The sequence below is a fragment of the Lissotriton vulgaris genome, chromosome 7 (genome assembly GCF_964263255.1).
Source record: "Lissotriton vulgaris chromosome 7, aLisVul1.2, whole genome shotgun sequence".
In the NCBI taxonomy this organism is placed as follows: Eukaryota; Metazoa; Chordata; class Amphibia; order Caudata; family Salamandridae; genus Lissotriton; species Lissotriton vulgaris.
In genome coordinates this window covers 225,317,432-225,340,540 of record NC_141695.1, presented here as the reverse complement: position 1 = coordinate 225,340,540, position 23,109 = coordinate 225,317,432, and the positions used below count along the sequence as shown (strand labels likewise).

General features: G+C 42.3%; 1 protein-coding gene across 1 annotated transcript in view; it reads right to left on the bottom strand.

The window, feature by feature from the left end:
• LOC147701262 (IgGFc-binding protein-like) overlaps nucleotides 1–23,109 on the bottom strand; it is a 402,161-nt gene that overhangs the window by 178,158 nt on the left and 200,894 nt on the right. The window contains exons 6-9 of the mRNA XM_086929328.1: nucleotides 15,306–15,873; nucleotides 10,230–10,825; nucleotides 4,908–5,487; nucleotides 1,417–1,616 (exon numbers count right to left, since the gene is read on the bottom strand). Coding sequence (XP_086785454.1) covers nucleotides 1,417–1,616; nucleotides 4,908–5,487; nucleotides 10,230–10,825; nucleotides 15,306–15,873 — 1,944 coding nt within the window. The remainder of the gene's footprint in view (nucleotides 1–1,416; nucleotides 1,617–4,907; nucleotides 5,488–10,229; nucleotides 10,826–15,305; nucleotides 15,874–23,109) is intronic.

Below are 23,109 nucleotides of genomic sequence, written 5' to 3'. Positions count from 1 at the left end.
AACGGTGTGAATCGCAATTTTCGGCCGTTTGCGAATGCAATTGACAAAATTGGGATGCAACATGTTTTTCGCAATTTTAGGAATCGCAATCATGTTGCGATTTCTAAAATTGCGATTGCATTTAAGAAATCGCAATTTTAGATTTCTTAAATGCAATGCATGAACATTTTCAATTTGAGAATTCGCAAATAGGGAGAGGTAAATTACCATGAAGTTAACCTTCATGGTAGTTTGCGAAAAGTTACAAAAATGCACAAAAGTGCATTTTTGAAAGTTTCATTTTACACACACACATGCCCTTGGGGCATGTGTGTGTGAAAAATGCACTTAAAGTTATATTTCATGGGTGCAGGGGGCGTTCCTTTGGACCCCTCTGCACTCTTGAAATTGCATTCTCAATTTGCGATTCGCAAATTGCTAATCGCGAATTGAGAATTACTTCCCATTGATTCCTATGGGCCTCTAGGATTCCTTAATTGCGATTCGGAAATTGTGAATCGCAATTAAGGAAATTTAAGAAATCGCAAAAAAAATTGCCTTTCGCGATTTCGTAATTGCAATTCCTTAATTTTCGCAATTAAGAAATCGCAAACGGCAACAATGATGCATGTGGCCGTTACTGGTCGATTGCGGCCAGTGTTCAGTCTGGCCACAGTTTTCACTCATGATAAAGTATCATAAAGGTTTAATTTGTTTGCTGCAAAGCACATCTTGGGACATGCCTATTACAAATATTTAGTTATCTGTAGATAGGTGAGTAGGATGTTGTGTCACAGAGTTCTTTTTATTACATGCAGTACATAGGTACAATCCTTCGACTATAAAACAGCGAGTTCTGAACCGCCATCAAAGCACTGCATGCAAACTGTAAGGTATGAATTCCAAAAGTAATTTCTTTTTCAATCATTCCCATTCTGAGGTTGCTTAAAACTGTTCCTTTGGGTAGCAATACATTGTTATTAATATATACACCCCAACCACTGTGTTACATTTTCAATCCTGAGTTTGTGATTTTCCACACCAAGCATTCGTAACATACAATTCCTACTAATACACGTTGTATCCCTCGTTGTCCTATGCAACATTTCAATACATGAATATACATGTGTATGAATCATTGTCTCGGTACAATACATGTGTGTTGTTATTGTAAAGTGCTATGCCACCCTACTGTATATATATATATATATATATAGAGAGAGAGAGAGAGAGAGAGAGAGAGAAAGAGAGAGAGAGAGAGCAAGAGAGAGAGCAATAGATGGAATGAAACAGAGAGAGAGAGATATGGATAATAATACAGAACCTCATTGTGTATCATTGAAGCTAAATGATATGCCTCATCGTTCCTCCCCCAAGCTTCTCACTCTTTTTCGCGCCTGTGGCTACTTAGGTATATAGAGTAATAATAAAACTTACATTGTAGTATTTTCCATCCTTGAAACAGCCACAGTTCTCCATGGAAACACATCCTTTGCCATCGAAGACGTATCCATCATCACATTCGCAGCCCTCCAGGCAAGATGTTGGGCACGGAACTGGATTTGTGATTCCAGCGCAAGATGTGGAGCAGATGTCTGCACATACAGCATAATGGCTGTTTGGTGGACAGCTCAGGGCTGGAGGGAGAAGTAAGAAAAAACTATGATTCATGGGTATGTGGCAAGGAGAGGAAACAGAGGATTGACATGGAGGTAAAAGAAATCATTATTTTAAATAGGAAGATCAATAACTTTTCTGCCAATTACTGATGTCCAGAGGAACTCACACCTCATCTCAAGCAATACATTACTGCAGATAACTAGGAGTAAAACTTAACCCCGAACTTTCTTTCTATCCAGAAATTCCGTCAGTCACAGGCATCTGTATTTAATGCTGAGCGGACTCAGAAAGTTCCTAGATCTGCTACTATCCTGCAAGTCAGCAGCGCATGTTCTCATTACCTCATGGATTGACATTGCAAACAGATTCTACCTTGGCATACCAAATTATCCTATCATCCTCCTACAGACGGGACAGGACGCAGCTGCACATGACAGCTCACTTCAACAGGGGCGGCTTTAGGTATGTGCAAGCTGTGCACCTTCACAGGGCCACCAAACCCCAGGGGCCACCACGCCAATATATATCCTTAATATAATAATCCTCTGAGGATGGATACATATTTGCGTGGTGGCCTGTGGCAGGGATTTGGCAGCCTCCGGCTTTGTTCCACTTCCAAACACCCTGACCCCACCCTCTTCACTGGCCTCCGCGCTCCGCCCCGTCCGGACCCACTCTTCTGGGGCCCCCTACCTACGCTCCCTGCCCAGGGCCGCCATGAGCCTAGAGCCGCCCCTGACTTCAAGCAACTGCACTGGCTCAAACCTATTATTTTCACAGGGCTTTCTCTGGGCTAGGCCCGAAGTATATCACAGCTAGATTTAAATAACTCATCATCAAAGATGCTTGAGATCCTCCACTTAAACCTTCTTCCAATCTCCAATTTCAAGAAGGTTAGAAGGGGTGGCATGTCTTTCAGCTACCTGGCAGGAAAAGCATGGAATGCGCTCCCAGCCCTTCCCTGTTCCATTAATCCAGTGTCTGGTTAGGAAGCAACTCAAAGCATGCCTGTTCACAATTAAGAGTCATCAATATGGCTAAAAGTTTTGGGTTTTGCCTGGACACACTTACTGGGTGGCTGTTTTATAAATTCCAGTCATTCATTCATACTCAAGCCAATGGGGTTTAGAGTTTTCTAGAGACTGCGTGATTTCAAACATCGAGTGCCATTTCACTCTGTGCACCATGGCAAACTGGCCAGCCCAAGTGAAAATCAAGTACTCTACCCCTAGCAGAAAGATTGTAGTAGAAAATGCCATACCCCAGCTAATTTAAAATAGTGTTTGTGGGGCCCGGTTCAACATTCTGAAGCAAGGCCCTGCATAGAAGGAAGACCTTCTTAAAGTTTTGATGCAAATGTCCCGTAGGGAGGGGGAATGCCCGGCAGATCGAGCATCTGGAGCCTACCAGTGACGTTAGCTATTATAGCCTCCTCCTCATTATTGAAAGAGCTGCTATACTATAAAATCAATAAATAAAGTAAGCACACCTGAGTACCGGGCCATCAAAGAGCGTGGGGGTTGGGGAACAATGACATCCTCCTGGCGCCATGGCGATGGGATGGAGACAAAGAAATTACATGGTAATTTAGATGAAGAGCAAGAACTGAGGTGGCTCTCTAGAGGAAAGCCTCTGATTTTGCAGGAAGTGCTAAATCTGGAGGATTATACAATGGTTTACTCTGTCCCTCCCAGGAAATATCATGGCAGAAATACTGTCATGTTTGCTACTCCATAAACCATGTGTCCCCCTCCCCCCTTGCAGCTGTGATTTCAACTTTCAGTCTGGAATGCCTTACATTACGTAACCAGAGTGGTTATTTATCAACTAACCTAGTCTTCTTTATCCGAGTTGTCTCCTCTCTCTCTGGACATTCATGGATAGTGGGTGACCGGACTTTGTCACTCTCGCCTTTTCTTTTATTGCTCTCTCCTTCCCCGCTGCACTGAATATTTTTTGCCCAAGCTGTATTTTTTTGTTTCTATGGTTTGCTTCCTTACTGCCGACCTACTATGTAATATAATGTAATTCTGCTGTTTACTGTGTGTATGTAAAGCGATCTGATACTTAAGGGTTAAGCTAGCGCGATATAAAACTTAAAAAAAAAAAATAAACAATTAAAAAATCATAAGTAGTTGGCAATAAATTATTTATGTGATCAAATACGCATTTTCCCAGTGCTACTGTGGCTCTCTGTTATAAGCAATGTGGAAGCCTCACTCACTAGAAAGATACTTTTTGACTGCCTGGTATGTGATAAAAGGCTCTCTAATTCGTAGGTGTTCTCCGTAAAAAAAAAAGTCACTGGAAGGGAATGGTGTAAGGTGAGTCAACCATGGGTGCGCCACCTAGCAGAAAGGAAACACAGGCCCTGTTGTTACAAAATTTGCAAGGTAAAAGGTTGCATGAGGAATAACAGAAACACAGTACTCGGGGTATCTTACTTATTAATGTCAGTGCTGTGTCAACAAATTAACCGTGAGAGGGGTGTGCTAGCTCCAATTTAGATTTAGAGCAGGGACCCTGAAATATCCCCTCTGCTTCTCTGCGAGGTTTCTAGCGCAATCTGAGCTCACTAGTTTACCTGTGTAACAATGTATCTAAGCAAAGTATGATTCATTTTACATTCCTTTGTGGGTACTACCAATTATTTTTGAGAATGTTTTTAGTAGCTTTTTTAAGGCTCAGGAAATGCCAACAGAACACGCTTTTAAGGGTATGCAAGAGTTAACCGACAATGAAACCTAAATTTGTTTCTTAAGGCGGCCGTACGTTTAAGAAGCACTATGCACTTTGATTAACGTCTTTGTACTTTTTTAGACTATTTATCCATGTATGTCACGTTTTTACTCAAGTTCTATGTGATACAAGTTGGTTGGCGTTAATTTTCACTTTTAACTTCTTTGTATGCATTTTAAATTGTTTTTATGTCGGGTCTCCCTGCCGAAAAAAGGTGATGTGATTTGATTTGATTTTAGTTATCAACTGTTGCTATGTCATAGCAGTAGATTATGAGATTCAGAAACTGAAATAAACAATCGAAACCTAGATATGGGAGAGAGGGCAAAAAGGAGCATCGAAATACATCCAGTTTAACAGTTTAGTATGATGGCAATAAAGGTAATTACCCGGACACGAGCAAGAACTTAAACACAAATAAATATTGATGGCGTAAGAGTAACTTCTTGACAATTCAGAGACAGCAAAGAAAATATTGATACCCAGATGAAAGAAATTATATTTAAGTTTGAAAAAGGGGACGGGGAATGCAGGCTAGATCGGAATGTATGGTGTTTACGTATACTTACGGCAGAAGGAAGCACTTCTCCAGGGCTGGATGGTGATGCCAGCAGCCTGGCAAGCAGCCACATAACTTTGGATGCTGTGACACAGGATGTTCAGGTCGCCATTGCCTGCACAGAGGTCAAAGAGGCAGTTGTTGTAGTATACATCCGTGCTGATGATGCCGTAGCAGGCGCTTAGAGGACCACCGGCTTGCTTGAAGAAGCCACAGTAGTTGACCTGCTGGAAGACATTCATCTGTGAATTCGGACAGACAGGGCAGGCATTGCCACTTCCGCCACAGCCTTCATTGCAGCTGACACCTGCAATATTGACTCTCCATCCGGTGCCAAACTTGGTAGCATCTGAAGCCAGAGTCTTGTCGGGCAGCATGAACTCATCTTTCGTGTCCCCGTTATAATTACCGCACAAGCCTTCGAGTTGGCCTTTGTAGTTGCCAGGGACAGTGACCACAACGTGGTAAACCAGGTCATAGCTGACCACTAGGCCGAAGTCGGTTTGCACAATGATTCGGATCCCTTGCTGATAGACTCTAATTTGTCCTTCCTTCAAGGTCAGTGGGATATTATTGTTGATACCGTTTACCTGTCAAAAAGTAAAATGTGATATGTGATATGATTATTACACTTGAGATTGCTTGTCATCTCACCTGTTAGTCGGCAGTACATGAGAAGCACGCCCACTGTAAACATTTTGCAGAAACTCTTATATCGAAGTTATTTACAAGTACCACAGGACATTTTTCTTTATCTTTTTTTTCCTTGTTAGATTTTGTGCAATTAACAGACTAAAGACACAAATTCTGAACTCTGGGTCACATTATCAAGAATTCACACAGTGCAGACAGCTTCCTGGCTGCACTGCACGAAAGGTGTAGAAATACGACAGAATTAACATTATACAGGCCATTCTGGTCCTTTCCATGAACTGGCTCACTTTTGACTGCCAACTGCCAATGCAGGTACCCTTTAAACATGGTGCAAGGATAACTGCGTTGTAAGCAGTTGGGGCAGGAAGGAACAATTTCCTGCACAAGATCAATCCTCTGAGGCATGTTCCTACTTCTTTGGGTGCTGCAGAATGAGGAGGAATAAAGATACTTCTCTGTGTTACACCTCACCTGGAGATGCATAGCATGTTGATGCATTCCCAATCTCACCAGTCATGGTAAATCTGGGAATGCTCCAAAATCAGTGGGTTGATGGGTGGGAACAGCCACACTCCGCCCATGGAATACCTCCTTGGGGCAGAGTAACCCAATGCAGCCATTTGCGCTGAGTTGCATTATTCTAGATTCATCAAGCCACGCACAGCCCTGTGTGGCCAGCTGAATCTAACTTAACCCGTTTACTTCGGCCTTGATTTTCCCGCAGTGCGGCACTTCCGCAAAACGTGCAGGCCGCGTCAGCTATTGGCCGACGGCAGCACTGGGAAGGTAGTGCTGCAGTCAGCCAATGGCAGACGGCAGCAAGGAAGGGGTTAATAGTTGCATTGCCCTTGCGCCCCAAGTGTGGCACAAGCACAACGCAACTGCATGATCAATATGTCCCTCTATGTCGAGAGAGTAACACTATGAAATTAGGATCTGTTAAGTCATTTGATTTTAAGGTTCAGGGATACCACAGTGTACGTGGCAAGGCCATTATAAAGTGTGTTCAAGAGATGCTGTTTCGTGTTAATTTCTATAGCAGTGTTTAAGCAAGAAATTATCAGCAGTGGAATGACTGAAAGGGTACACACAAGCACTCGCACATATGAATGTTTCGTAGCTCTAGAAATCAGGGGCCAGATTGACTTTTCTTTCACGCAATGCTACAAGGCAACTTGCTGTGCTGTGTTTTGTGAAAGATGGAGAACAGAAATTCATCAGTTATATTAAGATATAGTGCAATACCACTTTTTCTCAGTGCTGATACGCTGTCCACTTTGTAGTGCAAACGCACCCTGGGGCAAGAATGCCTGTGTTAAGGACAGGATTGTTTTTTTGCACGAAAGGACGCTATCCTGTACAAAATCAATCCGTAGTAGGCATATTCCTCTTTCTATGAGTGCTGCAGAATACAGCAGACATAGAAAGAGGAAGTAAAGAGGAGAAAATGAAGATGTTTCAGGTAGGTGCACCGTTCGGGTGTCAACCCAGCTTTACATATCTTTGGGGTTCTAACAGAATACAGGTGTTGGTGCATGGAACGCACTCCCAGACTCTAATCATGTAACACCTACCTGACACAAAGTAATGTGCAGCATTGTGTTACTATGTGCTTACTAATCCATTCAGAATCACGCAAATGGACTTTATAAAGGTTCGATATTACCAAAATGGATTTTACACTGGGTCTGTGCCACAAAAGTGATGAAACACAAATTGCAAAACCTGAGCCCAAATATCACGGCAAGAACATTGAAAGTAGGTGGAGCTCATGAACATTATGATTCAGTTGACTGCTGGTGGCTTTCTAGAAGCTGAGTAAAGTCTCAGTGACTTCCATCTCAGGTCTCTGGGTTGCAACTGACAGGAACCTTGTGCAAGTGTGATCAGTTTCCTATTTGTTTCCAATAAAAACTGTGACTGCCTTTTGACCATAATTACAGTTTAATCCTTATCTACACTGTAGCGAGCAAGAAAAGCTTCCACAAATCTAGGAAGGAAAACTAGTCAAGGGCAACGTTGCTGATTTTATAATCAGTACACCTGGGTCCTAGACCAGGTTTCCCCAATTCTCAGTAAACACGAAGTAGCGCAAAGTAATGCATACTTTATGGCAATTTTCCTATGCAAATCATGATTTATGTTGGAAAGTAAATCCCACATCAACATTTTGTGCCATGTTTCGGTCTTTGTTTTAGTGCAAAGCTACCACAAATTGGAAGAACCTCCATGCCCATATGACTACCTTGCTTCAGAGAATTCAGTCACTCACTCTAGGTGACAGTATCAGAACAACTATATTTGTTCTTCCACAGTTGCTTTCTATGGTCACTGATTACATCCCTATCGTTGAAGGGTTGTATTTATTTTTATTGTTTTTACTTCTGTGTATAATTTGTCAGCTATCATGAAAACCCACACTCCACATCCATAAAAAGTACAGTTGCAGTAATTATAGAATTCCACGAAAATCTCTTTAAATTCTTTAAAGGAAAATCTGTTAAAATCAAACAGTCAATAGATGAGCAACATACCAATACCCTCTACCTGCTTCACACTTCTGAATGAACAAGAAATCTGCTAATAACTTCAGAACTGAAGGCTTCAAAAGATTTTGCATTAGCATCCTCTAATAAATAATGTCTGATCAGTCGTGCCCGACAACATTGATCTGTTCAACTCACCAGTCAAAGATAGTTGAGTTCCAACTGAAAACCTACAGCTTATTCTATAGACCCATGGACCAACTTTGTCAGTTACAATGTGCACTGCTTAGTAGGATATTGGAGGCAAACTTAATACAACAATTCTGCAAGTTTATGGACGCATACTACATCCTTGAGTGGGGATCTGATTTTCCAGGGACACTAGGACACAAACACCACATTGGAATGCATCAAAGGCAATTTCCTATTATTGATCAGCTAATTCGCCCCTAGTATATCTTGGTATTGTACAGCATTGTTAATCCCATCGTAATTCACAGACAGGGAATGTGGACCCGGATTACTATCTCTGCCTTCCTCTGAGTCAAACATTGTTAGATATATTGATCCCTGAGCTCTGTCTCTACTCTATATTTACATGCAGGCCCTTAGAGGAGTCATCTTCCACTTTCAGTTGCATTTTCAAATGTACATTGATTACAGCTAAATTTACATCTGAAGTAAAAATAAGCGGAATTTTCGTTCTACGATTGATAATGGCCAGATGATATACTGCCTAAAGAAACATTTGCACTAAAAAGGTTCTAAAACTAAAGTCATGAACAGAGGAAATCATGACATTGGTATACTCCTGTTCTAATGGCCACAAGACACGCGCTAAGCCTCCACTCCTGAGAAGAGTGTACACAGTTTGTGTGTGACATGATTACAAGCTATAGTCTTGGTTGAAAGATCTAGTTGATCTAGCAGATCCAGTTTATTAGACCGAGAAGGCTGCTCTTGGTATTCAACTAAACAATACAGTCAAAAACACCCAATGTTTGTACTCTCAAAACTAGACTATGGTAATGGAGTGTACAATGATATTCCAAAGAAAGAATTAGGCAAATACCTGGGAATGCAGAACTGAGACCTAAATCTCCGTTTAAGTCTAAGGAAAATCTAAGGAAAACCAGTGCAACAAATAATTACATGCAAAGTACTGTGCACCTCTGAACGTTGACCTCTTCCTGCACACCACAATGTTACCGAACCAGCCTAGTTGATACTTCCTAACTCACAATGAAAAACCACAAGGGCACAGCAAACAGTGAAAAAGTGCATGGTCAGTGCCTTCTTAACACATGAGTACGCTGGGCAGTTGTCCAGGAGCCTCACGAGCGTAGGGGCCCCATGGAGAAAATAATTTAACACTCATTTTCCGTTAGACATTTTTCTTTCTGTGAGTGGTTGTGCAGGCAGGGCTCTGCTTTGCCAAAGAGGGTCTATAATGATATTAAGACCGTCCTGTTCATGGCACTGCTCCGTGAAGCATTTCAGATTCACTCCTGTGAGTCTGGCACAATGCAATATCCATTAAAACACTGCAGGCAGAACTTTTTTGAACAAAACATGCAATCCACAAGCAGAGTCTTTCTGAACCACTCACTTTTTCATTTGGGAGACATACCTTGCTCTTCTCCTAGCAAAAAATGTCATCCCAAGCTCTTTCCAGACCCTCCTCAATTATTAATCATTAATGCCTGTTCCACATAGACCCTGCTGTTCTAGCCTACCCTACATGTGGTGTCAGGTGATTATGTCAGCATTTGAGTGCATTGTAAGCAAAATAAATAAATGAATACATATTATATTGGTAAAACACAAGTAGTTTTTCAGGTCAGTATAAAAAATCAATAATTAAGTGCAAGTGTCAATAGCCTGTGGAGGTCAAACGTGTGGAGGGGCGGGGCAGTTGTATGTTTCAACACCATGGATATTGGAATATGAGTACAACAAATTGCTTATATGTAGCACTGCATGCTGAACTTACTAAGGTTTTAAGGACGGTAAATGTGTTAATATTACCCAGTTTATTGGTACTTAGTTTATCCAACTTGACCTAATGCAGAACTTGCAGATCACAATAAATGTCAGCAACAGGGTTAAATGATATGAATGACTGACTGAGTTAGGGTTAGTTTAGAACTTTGCATCAACTGACACATTGTCAGATCATGACCTTGGCTTACCCTGACAACTCCTTTCTTGTTCTGCAGGAGCATAATGTTGTATCCATAGACGTCAACCATTACCATTTTAGTCACCGACACTTTCCCATTTCCATACTTTTCATTCTCCACACTGATGGTGAAGGGGACCAGCGCATTTATAAGGGAGATGGTTCTTGACAGTGTGTATGTGCAGGTACCTTGAAAATCAAAGGGCAGCCCATCGAAAGTGCGATAATGAGGATCACCTGCTGCTGAGCACTGGGCCGAACCAATGGGCTGACACTTCAGGATGCCATTGATTATCTTACACTCCTCATTGGCTTTGCAAGAAAATGCTTTGCAATCTATGAGTCCGCCTCCCATACAGGTGCACTGATTGGAACACTGGCCATTGGGGTAGAAGACCTCTCCAGGCTTGTAGTAGATGCCATTGTATTCACACCCACATTGAGAGATGGGAACACACTGGCTACCGCTGAGTACAAAATCTTCGTCACATACACAGCCTTCCTTGCAGTTTGCATTGCATTCCACTGAGCGAGTGAAGGTGTAGCAGGTGGTAGGGCAGCCACTAGGACATGTTTCATAGTGACTATTAGCTCCACAGGATGGGCCTGAAATTAAGAGAGAGTAAAGATTCAATTAACAAAGATTTGCTCTTGAAACAGAGTCCGCTCTATGTACTTTCTTTATGATATTTCTCTATGGTTGTGTCTGTAGTGTGACGTATAAGAGAGTAGATAGTTCCCACATGGCTTAACAAGTTCAGCTTTTTCCAAATATTTTGAAAACAATTGTTACATCTCGGTGATCCAGAAAAAGAAGCCAACAAACAATACATGTTATGTGCTAATTGTGTTACATAGAAAAGAATAGTTTGCTATCCCTAGTCCATCGATGGAAACCCATAAGGAGCCCGATTGCTTCTGTTAGGCAACTTTCTGTAGCAATCTAATTAAACACAGAGTCCCCCATTCATTTTCTTTGTTTCAATCTCTTATGTCCTTAACACACATATTTTCTTGTACATCCCCCTGCATTTTCAGAATCTAGATGAAGATCTTACAGATACATCACATATCTAAGCATCACATAATGTACCATTCTTATGAAGATGATAAAACCATTCAGTTAAGGTCCTCAGTTTTCAATCTAGTTTCAATGACATGGAACCCTAGATTAACTAAAACAGGTTCAAGCTTAATAACAGCAAACCTAAGGCAATGCTGCTGGAAGTACCCACAGACTTGATAGACAGCCGCCCCTCTCTCCAGTCTCTGTATACAGAAAAGGGTGATCAATAGATTAATTTATTGTAATATCCTCTATCTAGAGATGGATAAACTAGGACTGATCATTAAACGCAGCATACCATGGACTAACTGCACACAAATGTTTAGAAAGTGCCAACTCTTACCGTAATCAAATGGGCCCTTCACTGGCTGCAGATGGAAGCAAAGATTCATGTTAAGTTCCAATGTGAGCTGCCCAAATCCAATCATTTTTTTTGACTACTAACAAAAAGACCTCCTGATATACCCTATACTCTTCCAAATATATTCTTTCAATGTTTCACCTTTGGTGGTAGGTGGAAGCAGTTCCTAATTTGTGAAAACAAAGAGCTGGTGCCTAAGGGTCTGCTCAGAAGCTAGCGGCTGGTGCAATTAAACTCAAGAGGACCGAATCCACTTCCAGACACTCCCTGCTTCTTCATCCCACTCCTTTAGGTTTCTACTATCTCCCTTTGTGACAGGTTAGCTGTCTTTTGCTTCCTCGGTCTTCCCCATTTGTTTATTTTCCCTCTCCAGCACTTGGTAAATGTGTGATGTGGTGAAATAGGTGCAGGTGCCCACTACTGTCAACCACTGGATCAAATTAAGCATTAAGTAGGTTATTTGACCTCTTCAGAACCTTGACTCTGGAACTTTTGTCTAAAAATATTGTTCCCATAATCACCACTATCCGTCAGGCAACCTTAAACATGTACCAAAGATTACAGACATCTTTATGAGGCCCTTTGGCTGACGGACATCACATTTTGTGATGCTCAAGTAGTACAAACCTCGAAATCTTTTCTATGAGGCCATGCAAAGCCACTGTGCTTGGTTTTGAATGACCTAATAGATATGGAGTAAGGCTACGCCTCCCAAGGTGAGGAGTAGAAATAACATGATTTCTCCTCGATTATTCCTCTTGCCATATGTGCTACATTCCGCAGCACTCATAGAAAGAGGAAAACTCCTCCTAAGAAGGATTGTTTCTGTGTAGGAAGGTGACCTTTCATGCACAAAACAAATCCTGCCGACAATACAGGCACCTTTTGCACTGTGGTGCAAGGGCAGAACCGGACAAGTCGTAGCGGGCACTGGGGAATCCCCCGGTGTCCAGCACTGGTGGGGGCCGGTTTCCGATTTTGTTACAGGGTCTTTTTGGCAGCATAGCTGCAAAATCGGGACTGTAACAAAATCGGCAAAAAACCGACCCTGGCAAAAAGCTCGGCGGCGCCCATCACCGCTGATCCTGAGGGGGTGGGAGGGGCAGCCGAGCACTTTGTCGGGCCGGTTTTGGTTCCCAGTCCGGCCCTGTGGAAGGGTGCCTACATTGGCGCTAGTCTGCTGAAACTGCACCAGCGCTGGGGGGAAGGAGAGGAATTAGATACATACAGTGCATTCCTGCTCTTTCACTTTGATGTGCTGTAAAAGCAATAAATGAGGCACCAGGTTTTCTAAAGTAATGATCATTACTTAGCTTAACTACACCTGAAGACCCTGGCTACAGCATCTCCTTTTACTGAATGTACCAGTGGCACAAAATGTCTTCAGTGTAACACTTTGGATAACTAAATTACTCTCTATAGTCCAATGTAGGCAGACCTTGTCTGCTCTGTGCAACAAGCACGGGATGTTAGAGTTAGTTAAGTGGGGAAATAAATAATGTTGTATGTTAGAATAATATTAATGCACCTATTCTTTTAGTGGGATGTGCGAGAATGTTAACATTAGCAAAAGCTATGTGTAAGAACAATTTCAAGATTAGAGTAATGACTTTGACGTAACATTGTCTACTAGTAAATGTTTTATGTGCAAATTGTACTATATTCTGTGTGTTTTGCACTACTTGAATTAGATTCATATCTTAAATAGAGAACAAGAGTGACAGCAGGTTACATTAACTTCCAACTGCACAGCAAAATATAATTAAATGGGCTTCTCCAGAACAAGAGAAATCATCAAAAGTGAGAGGTCAACTCTGCCTCTTTTACAAGAGGTAGTTTGTGTGGTGTATCCACTCTCGCTGCTGCAATGCTTATCAAAATCTAAGCCGTTTTGTTAATTCCACCCTTCCCACCTACTTCACAGTGTTGCTGTAATTATTCACTCTCCAGAACAGGAAGTTGTAATTACTGCCATTCCTTAAGGAGCTGGATAGAAAGACACAACTCTAAGATGTCTCAGCATATATTTCAGTAATGTGGACGGTAAGTAATACACTTAGGGGCATATTTACAATAACTGGCGCATCCCTGCATATCAGCAGGGGTGTGCCAGTTATTGTGCGCCACAGCTCCGCCATCATGGGTGTGCCACATTTACAATGCGACGCACCATGGGGCAAAAATGGCACAGATGCATGACGCATCTGTGCCGTAAAAGTGGCGCATTGCTGGAGTTAAGTCGCAAGCGTGACGCAGCTCAAGCAATGCTCTGGGGGCCCTATCTAGTTAGTGCTGCATCAATCCTTACGCCTGCTTCAAGCAGGCGCCGGGTTTTGACGCAGCATGTGCCTAAAAGTGACTGAGTGAAATCTTGTAGATTTCACTGAGCCAATTTTAGGAGGCGTTCCTGCGTCGGAACACACCTCCCTGCGCAGGAACGCCTACTTCTGGCACAGGGCTTTACAACGTGACGCATCTCCCAAATTGCTTCACGATTTGCGATTTTATTCGTGCTGGTAGCGGAGTGATTTTCGAACCTCTGTTTTGTACTTCCGAATTGATGCTTGGTTATTTGATTACGTCTAACATTGAAACTGATTAAAATTTAGGACCGCTGATCGCTTAAGTCTTTTGGAATATTACAACTGATTCAGGTGACCTTTTCCGTTTCATAATTGTTTTGAATTTTACGGACACAGATTCATTTTGAAGATACAAGCCTTGGCTGTATATAACACTTAACCCAGATTACTTCCTGAACTACCCCAGGTTGAAATATCACATATATCTGAAGATCCACTAAATAACCTGTTTTGATCCAAGGGGTTACATTTTGAAAAGTGTTGTCCTGATGATGGTCTTGTTGATGACAACCCATAAGACCGAAACGTCGACATAAGTATCATCTCCTCAGCCATTCATACTACAGGACACCACAATACATTTATGACTTTGGTTTCCTTATTTATCCAATGGAGTTGATCCTGCTGTTATGAATTGTCAATCAAATATGTACATGTTGCTATTCATGACTGCTTATGTATAGATTTGCTCATTTTTTATCCCCATTGATCTATTCGTGTGATTTATATCAATATAAACAATCTTTTTAAACATAACCTTCTTCTGCTGTGGGCTTTCTACTTTTCTAAAATGATTGTATCATTTTTTTGTAAAATTGTTTGATTAATTTGATGAGTAATCCTTAGGATACATTGGGTTCTAATGAATGAACCATTAAATAGAGGAAATAATTGAGTCAGATTCAAAATAGAATCCCTTGTAGTCACCTTATATTCTGATCACTAATTGCCCAAGCCTACAAGGGTTGATTGGGTATCCACATTTGTACACGTTGTAAATACACCGCACCATGGCGCAGGATTTGCGCTGCCGCTGCGTCACAAAAGTGACACAACAGCGGCGTAAATGAGGCGCAAGGGGCTTGTAAATCTGCCCCTTAAAATCTGTGAATCCTCCATCAAAATCTTGAATTATGGTCAAAGAGTGATTTGGAGTATTCTGTGGTGCAATTTGTTTGCGGAAATGTGTTTTATGTGCATTCTCACCCAGTTCATTAACGGCATTTTACTCTAACCCAGTGTCTACCTTCGAAAGGTTATCCAAACTAACTTTTTTTAAAGTGTGAATATACTCACTGCAGAAAGTGGCAGAACGCCAATCGTACACTTTAATCCCAGCATCCTGGCAAGCAGCAGCATAGCTAGCGATGACCTGGCATATGATGTCCTGGCGCCCTTTGTAGAAGCAAGTGTCATACACACAGTCTTTGAAGGCGCCCTCTGGGTCAATGACAGCATGGCACTCCCGGAATGGGCCAGTAGGATCCACCAGGACAAAGCACTCTTTTTTCTTCTCTCTCTGCTCTTTCTCCACTGACGGCAGATCAGAACAGTCAGCCTTGTCAGCTTCTGAGCAGCCAGGCACATCCCTGACCTTCCAGCTCTTCCCAAAGACTGTTGCATCTGTTGTTAAGATGTTGCCCTTCGTGGTCAGCTCCTTGCTTTTGTCTCCATCGAAATCACCACAGAGACCGCACATGGCACCCGCGTATGTGCTTGGGATTTTGACTGAAACGTAGGACTGCCAGTCGTAGGTGACGAGTAGACCGAAGCTGGTTTGCACGTAGCAATGATATCCTTGCTTATAAATTGAGAGCTTACCATTATCAGCACTGTAGGGCAGGTTGATTAACAAACCATTCAGCTGCAAAAAGAACACAGAATAGTTACATTACTATTAGCATCTATTCCAAGTACAGTAGCAGTTACATACTCAGGCAGGTCAGGGTGTATTTGTCCAGTCAGGGAGGGTTAACACTCTCCTGCCCAGGGCCGAACGGGCAACAGCAACCAGCCCTGGCAGATGCCTGCCCGACTGCACCTCTTTTGCTTTTGTTACAGGGGGGCGATATTTCAACACTGCTGCAAAACTGCTCCCCTCTCACAAAACAGGCCTCCACGGACACAACCCCCCCTCCCCCTTCCAGGGAAATGCTGGTGCTCCTACGGCCAGTCCGGCCCTGCTCCTGCCCTCTACCTCCACATAAAGGCATTATGGGATATCCAAACATACGGTACAGAACCCATTCTTTCCTTCCCATTCCAGAGTTTCTTTGCACCTTAAGGGGGATTCTCACTAGTAAATCTTGCCATGGGTGCACCTGCATCTGTCTACCACTTTGTTGCCTTTAGAACTGCCTTTTCCACCTGCATCAGTCTTATTGTACCAAAGCTTAAAGAAGTTTTTCGAATATCCGAATAGGCATTAACAAAAAATAAATTATGCTCTTAAAATGTGGTTAGATAGCGTGTTTTTAATGGGACTACTTAGGTGGCAGTCCCTGGGGTTGCGGGGGCCATGGGCCCCCCACATCTCATTCAATAGTTTGCCCCAGGGAGGTGCCAGTCCCTGGGTGTGCATGGGGGGCTGGAGCGCCCCAAGTATCACTATTTCCTTATGGCCCTGAGATCTGTCAGTCTTGGGGTCTGCAGAGGGAGGCTGTAGGGCCTTCCATGCATTATTTTCTATGTATTTCTGTGTCTCAGGTAGGTGGTGAGCCCCGGTACAGAAGGGGAGCCATGAGGCTCCCCATAAATAATTATATGACTGCCCACTTTGAATAGCCTGAGGAGAGGGGCCCTGTGCTACCCCTCCTATGTTTCCATTATGCCCCGGGGACATGGCTGATTTAAAATATAGCGCAGGAGCCCACGTTTTTTTTAAAATTTTATTTCAGCAGGAGTAACAGCGCATCTCCCACCAAAATTACTTTAAAAAAATGCTATTTTGGACCTCGGGTCCCCTGTGCCCCCACAAAGTCCTAGGGGTTCAGGGTGTTTCTACCCTGCCCCCTTTACTTTTCTTTCTTTTTTTGTTTTCACTTATGACTTTGTTCTTCACAATATGGCTGCCAACACTTCCTGGTTTGAAGTCTTGGCAGCTAATCTGATCTCAGGCACGAGGTCGAGAGGAGTCCCTTTCTGAACAAAGAGCTATCTTTCTGCCAAATTTAGTGTAAGTCCGATTTGCAATTCTGGCTGCAACTGAGTCTAAAGTTTTCTACAGAAATTAAAATGGAGAAAACGTGTTTTGGGACTTTTTCTTGTCCCCTGCCCTTTTTCTAGGCCGCTGCTTTACAGATCTGCACACAATTTTCAAGACCTCTATTTAAGAGGCAGGCAAATTAATTTTGAACATTTTGAGAGGATTCATCAAACAACACCGACATTTTTGGCATATGAAAATAGTCTCTTCCCATGGAAACTACATCCTAACCATACCTAACTACTGTCCACCAGCAGTAGATAATACATATATTATATTGCACTCTGTAGTTGTAGTTAGGACCTAGTTATAAGAAGGGAAGTGTTTTTCATTTGGTAATGACTTTGGTGATGGCTGAAAAATCTTCATAAATGTTCCCAAAAAATAATTCATCCATCACAGCTCCATCCTGGAAATTTCAAGTAGGACCAAGTCCAAAAACACAATTTATCCTTTCATATATAAATTGAATAGTGATACCGCAAACATTACCAAACCAATTACACCAAATTTGGCAGAAAGCTGGATATTAGTAAAAAAAAAGGCTTTCTTTGTTGTGATTTGGGGTAACTCCATTCAGTAGTATTCGAGATATTAAGGGTAAAACACTTTGCATGTCTTGGTGATTCGGTTTGTAGGAGGCCCATAAGAGATCCGCGATCATGCAACTTGAAATAGGCTAGAGATCAAATTGAATGGGGGGGCGTCTGTTCCCATCGGCTGTCTCACTACCATGGGGGAGTGAAAAGCTGATTGATTGGTCGCAACATGAACAGAAAGGTTGCAGTCTCCATTTCAGAACACAAGACTCAGTGCCTATGTCCTGAAAAAAGAAATAAATATGAGGGAGGAGGGTAAAGTTATACCCCCTGATTTAAATGTGATTTTTTTTTTTAGATTTCCACTATTGTATGGGTGCACGGTGGAAGGCAGTGAGTACCCCTGGGCTTCAGTTGGAGTCCCACAGGAGCACTGGTGGGATGGGGGGGGTCATGCTGGTTACTGCAAGGCACTCAGGGGTTAATTTTCTTTTTTTTTTAACTGGGTTTGAGCATCTGTGGTGGGTTCCACAACGAGGCAGTTGGCCATGGGGCATTTGGTCACGCAAAGCGAGCATTAGCTGCCTGCAGCCAATCCCAAACCATGGAGTGTCAAAGGCCAGGTCTGGTGAGGTAGATGGCTACTCTTGGAGAGCTAAAGTCAGAACGTGGTCGCAAGCCAGACTATGCTCCCAACTATACACTGCATATGATCAAAGGCTGTGCACTGTGGGGGTTGGCTGCCTGCAGGTAGTCAATCACAGGGCCTCGTCTTCGGCAGTGCATGGCGTGGGCTTGTCGTTATGTATGATGATAACATTTTGCTTTACATTAAATAAAAGCAAAGAAATTTACTGGACTAAATAATGCCTAAAGTGATATATATAGTTAGGTGAAAATGCCAGTTTAAATTAAAAATAAAAATAACACTGACATTTAACAGTTATATGTATTTTAAGAAATTATATAACTTGCACCCTCATCATGCACTTCTTATGACCTCACATATTATAACAGTCATGACATGTCTATTGACATCATTGATAACTTCACTGTGAACTGGCAGCATTGATGACAATAGTGTTCTTGACATGGGCACGACGTATCGTTACTTAAAATAACTATACCTACTGAAATTCTGTGTTTTTTGTATTAAATAATTGTATTTAAGCTGACAGCTTCACCTACCTATAGCATCACTTTAACTTTTAGTTGTTTCAGTAATATTTTCTTTTTTTTGCAAAGTAAGAAATTATTATCATACCTAATTAAAGGTCCCTTTAAACGTTGTTTTTGTCAGTGAATATATATATTGGTTGCTGGTGGTAGCCAGCCGGAGATTATAGTTAGGACCTGGTTTCCATAGGCAAAGAGTATTTTAACTTGCTTATTTTATATCATTGGCACTGTTTGATGAATCTTCACGAAATATTCCCCTCAAAAAGTGTGCTGCTGCATCTTATTATATATGTAATGTGTCAGCGGGGTCTGTCCAGCAAGGGCAGAGAAAAATGAGGCGGGGTCAAAACATTTGCATTTCCTGTGTTCAGTCCCATAGAGATTTTATACAAGACAACAGCCCGAACCACTGAACTGAATTACACCAAATTTGGCAGAAAGCTAGAACTAGGTCTAGAAAGTGATATTTTTGTGTTTTGGTGTAAATTTGTTCAGTAGTTTTTTTGAGATATTGAAGAAAACCCAAATTTGGATATCTAAGGTCGTGAGTACTTTATGAATATTCCTGGCCCCTCAAAGAGAAAGGAAGGGGTCTATGTGGCCCCCCTCCTGAAACCATTAATGGCCCTGGCGAGATGCCCACCTTGGGAGATAGCAGTTTTCTCTATCTTGGCAGGAGAATTGAAAGGTCCCATCAAGTGAAAGCAAAAAATAGTGCCACACCCTGTGGGTGGGCACAGGAAAACTGCTCCCACTTGCTGGGAGAGGAGTTTTTATGTTTCCCCGTCTGTTGTCAAGTGGGAAGGAAAATATATGACAGAATTGCCCCCCACATGCTGTGCACAGCATTTTATGCTTCTGGGTATGTGTGTGAGTATTATTGCTCCTGCTGGAGGTTGAGAGTGAGCAGGGACCCTGGGGGCAATGAGGATCCCCCGTGGTGCCCAACCTAGCAGATTGGGTCTCCTGGGTGGACTCCAGGGAATCCGGGTGCAAGTGGCCAGGCCTCAGGGGATGGGGTCTGAGGGCGATGTGACTCCCACTTCCCCATGAATAGACAAGTGGGTTTCTACTCCTGTCCTGGTGGGGGCACAATCCATGATTCTCCCTTTAAATTAATAGGAGTTTGCAAATGTACAAATGACTTGGAAGCTCTGCCTGTTTGGACACATTAATCTACCTCAGTAGTATGAAAAGGTTGCCCCACCTCTTGCCATGACGATGGACAGCTTAACAAAAGTCCCCCAGCATGTTTCCAGACAATTTTGTTGGCATGTTCTTGATGTCCAGGAATATGAGGACATCTCCACCAAAACAAAGAACCACTTACTTTATATAGTTAAGGGGAAGAACCCATGTTTGTTGTAGATTTACCTCTCTGTTGTCTTGTTGTTTTCTCTATAGAAGGATTCATATTATCACAGATTTCTGGATAAAGAGTAGACGCATGAGGAACTAAATTGCCAAAATGCACACAAGGTCACTGGAAACATTTCTTCGTGGTCCATTATGCAGCTGTAGCATAGAATAAACCCTAGGGGGTTTATTTACAAACCCTTTGTACAGCCGGTGTGCCACTTTTAAGATTGGAAAAAGTGGCACACTGGCGGTGCAAGGAGCTTGTAAATAAGCCCCTAGACATTTACCCAACAAGGTAGCACTCACCAATTAACCAGTGGAAAGTACTCCAGTTGGGTTGGCATTTTGCTTAACCCCTTCCATGCTAATGACAAGGTCAGCTCGTCATGGGTGTTACCTGCGCTGCGCTTATGACGAGCTGACCTTGTCATGAACAATGGGAAAAAATGAGTTCCAGCACCCAGCGGGAAAACCCTTAGCAGCCAAGGTGTTAAAACTGTGAACTCTAGTTTTGTTCTGGCCCTGATGCTCATTTCATAGAAATCAAACCTTAACAGGAAGCACTTACACATATAAACATAGCAGGCGCCCCAGTTGACTCGCACAGCTCTCACAGTCACACAAGCCTTCACAGATCCACATAGGCACTCACAGACCCACTCACACACTCACATAGGTACTCACAGACCCACCCACAAACCCACACAGGAACTCACAGACCTACACAGGCACTCACTCATCCACACAGGCACTCATATGCTCACTTAAAGACATAATCACACACCCACTAAGACACTCACAGACCCTTCCAGCCACTGACACACCCAGTCACCATCCCATACAACTCACATACCTACTCTCAGACCTATATATCAAGGCCTAGATGTAGGTAAATATATTTTACCACTTCTTAAATACCAAATTTTACCGATTCGGTATTTAAGAAGTGGTAAAATAGAGGGGGGGGGGATGTAGGTATTACAGAATCGGTAAATACCGAACCGTTAAGATTCGGTATTTACCGATTCTGTAAATACCGATTTGGTAATGCCCATTGATTCCTATGGGCATTGAATCCCATAGGAATCAATGGGCATTACCGAATCGGTATTTACCGATTCGGTAAATACCGATTCCAGCAAGGTTGCAGGGGGTGTCACTTTGAAACCGTCTAGCACCCCAAATACAGGCATGTGTGCCATGTGCCATGTCTGTCACATGGTAAAGGTGTGCATGCGCACATGTGCATGCACACCTGGATTCGGTATTTTACCACCCAATTGGATTGGGTGGTAAAATACCGAATCTGAAAGGCCTTTGGGACTCAGAAGAGTCCCACCTACATCTAGGAGTTATCGAATCTGTAAAAATACTGATTCGGTATTTTACCAATTCGGTAAATTTACTGATTCTGTAAATTTACCGAATCGGAAAAATTGGCCCCCTACATCCCAAAAACCCATTTATCGGTCGGTAACGGCCGGAATCAGTCGTTACCGGCCGGTAAATGGCCACCTACATCTGGCCCCTAGTCACACATCTACTCACAGACCCATACAGCCATTCACACACCAACCAAAACACTCACATGCTCACAAAGACCCATACAGCTACTCACACAACCAGTACTCACTGCCCTACACAGTCACTCACACACCCACTCTCAAAGGTGAAAGATTATAGTCAAGAAAAAAAATAAAAACATTCACTGAACAAATAGTTATGATATAACATTTATAAAACATAGCAATTGACTGAAAAAAACAGAGGTTATAGGGATGCTATAGATCGGAAACAGAATTATGAAAAAAACCTACAAATTAAGTGAAATAAACAAAGGTTACATGGACAAATATAGTTAGGAAAAAACATTAAAAACCCCTAAAAAATCACAGAAAAAAAACTAAAAGTTACAGGGATATAATAGTTAGGCTCAGTAATGCTCTTGCACAAAACCAGTGAAAAACAGCAATTGTAGTGGTCTGAGGTAACTATACTTTATGCCCTGGCAATGCACTGCTTATGACCTTTTACATTACATTATTCATGACATGGTCAGTGACATCACTGATGGGTGTGTGAGTAGCTGTATGGGTGAGTGTATGGTTATTTGAGTGGCTGTATGGGTAAGTGATTGGTTGTATGAATTTTTTTGTGGGTGAGTGGATGGTTGTGTGAGTGGCTGTACAAGTACGTGAGTGGGAGTGTGAGCCTCTAAGGAGGAGTGAGTGGGTATACTAGTATACTGGTATGGATTTGTGAATGGGTATTTTAGTGGTTGTGTATGTTTGTCAGTGGGTGTATAAGAGGTTCTATTGGGTGTGAGCCGTTCAGTGATGTCACTTGAGATGTCATTAGTGATGTCATGAGTGATGTCACTGACCATGTCATGAGTGATGTAATATGTGAGGTCATAAGCAGTGCATTGCGGGGGTGTAAATTATAGTTAACTCAGGCAACTATAACTGCTAATTTTCATTGGATTTGTACAAGTGAAATATGAGCCTAACTTTGATGTCCCTGTAACTCTTGTTTTCATCACTGAATTTCTAATGTTTTTAATGCCATTTCCTAGCAATAACGTCCCAGTAACATTTGGATATTTGAGTGTGGCCTCAGCGCTCGCTGACGCTCCCACTTTTATAAAAGATTTGCGAGTCTTTATCGGCACATATACGCAATTGGCACACTACATTCTGACCAGGGTCCTGTGTTTAGCTCTCGAGCTTACAAAGAGGCCATGGCCAGTTTGGGCATTGCATTGCGGTATTCTAGTCCATTCCATAATGAGGGAAATTCGATTGTGGAAAGAAAAACC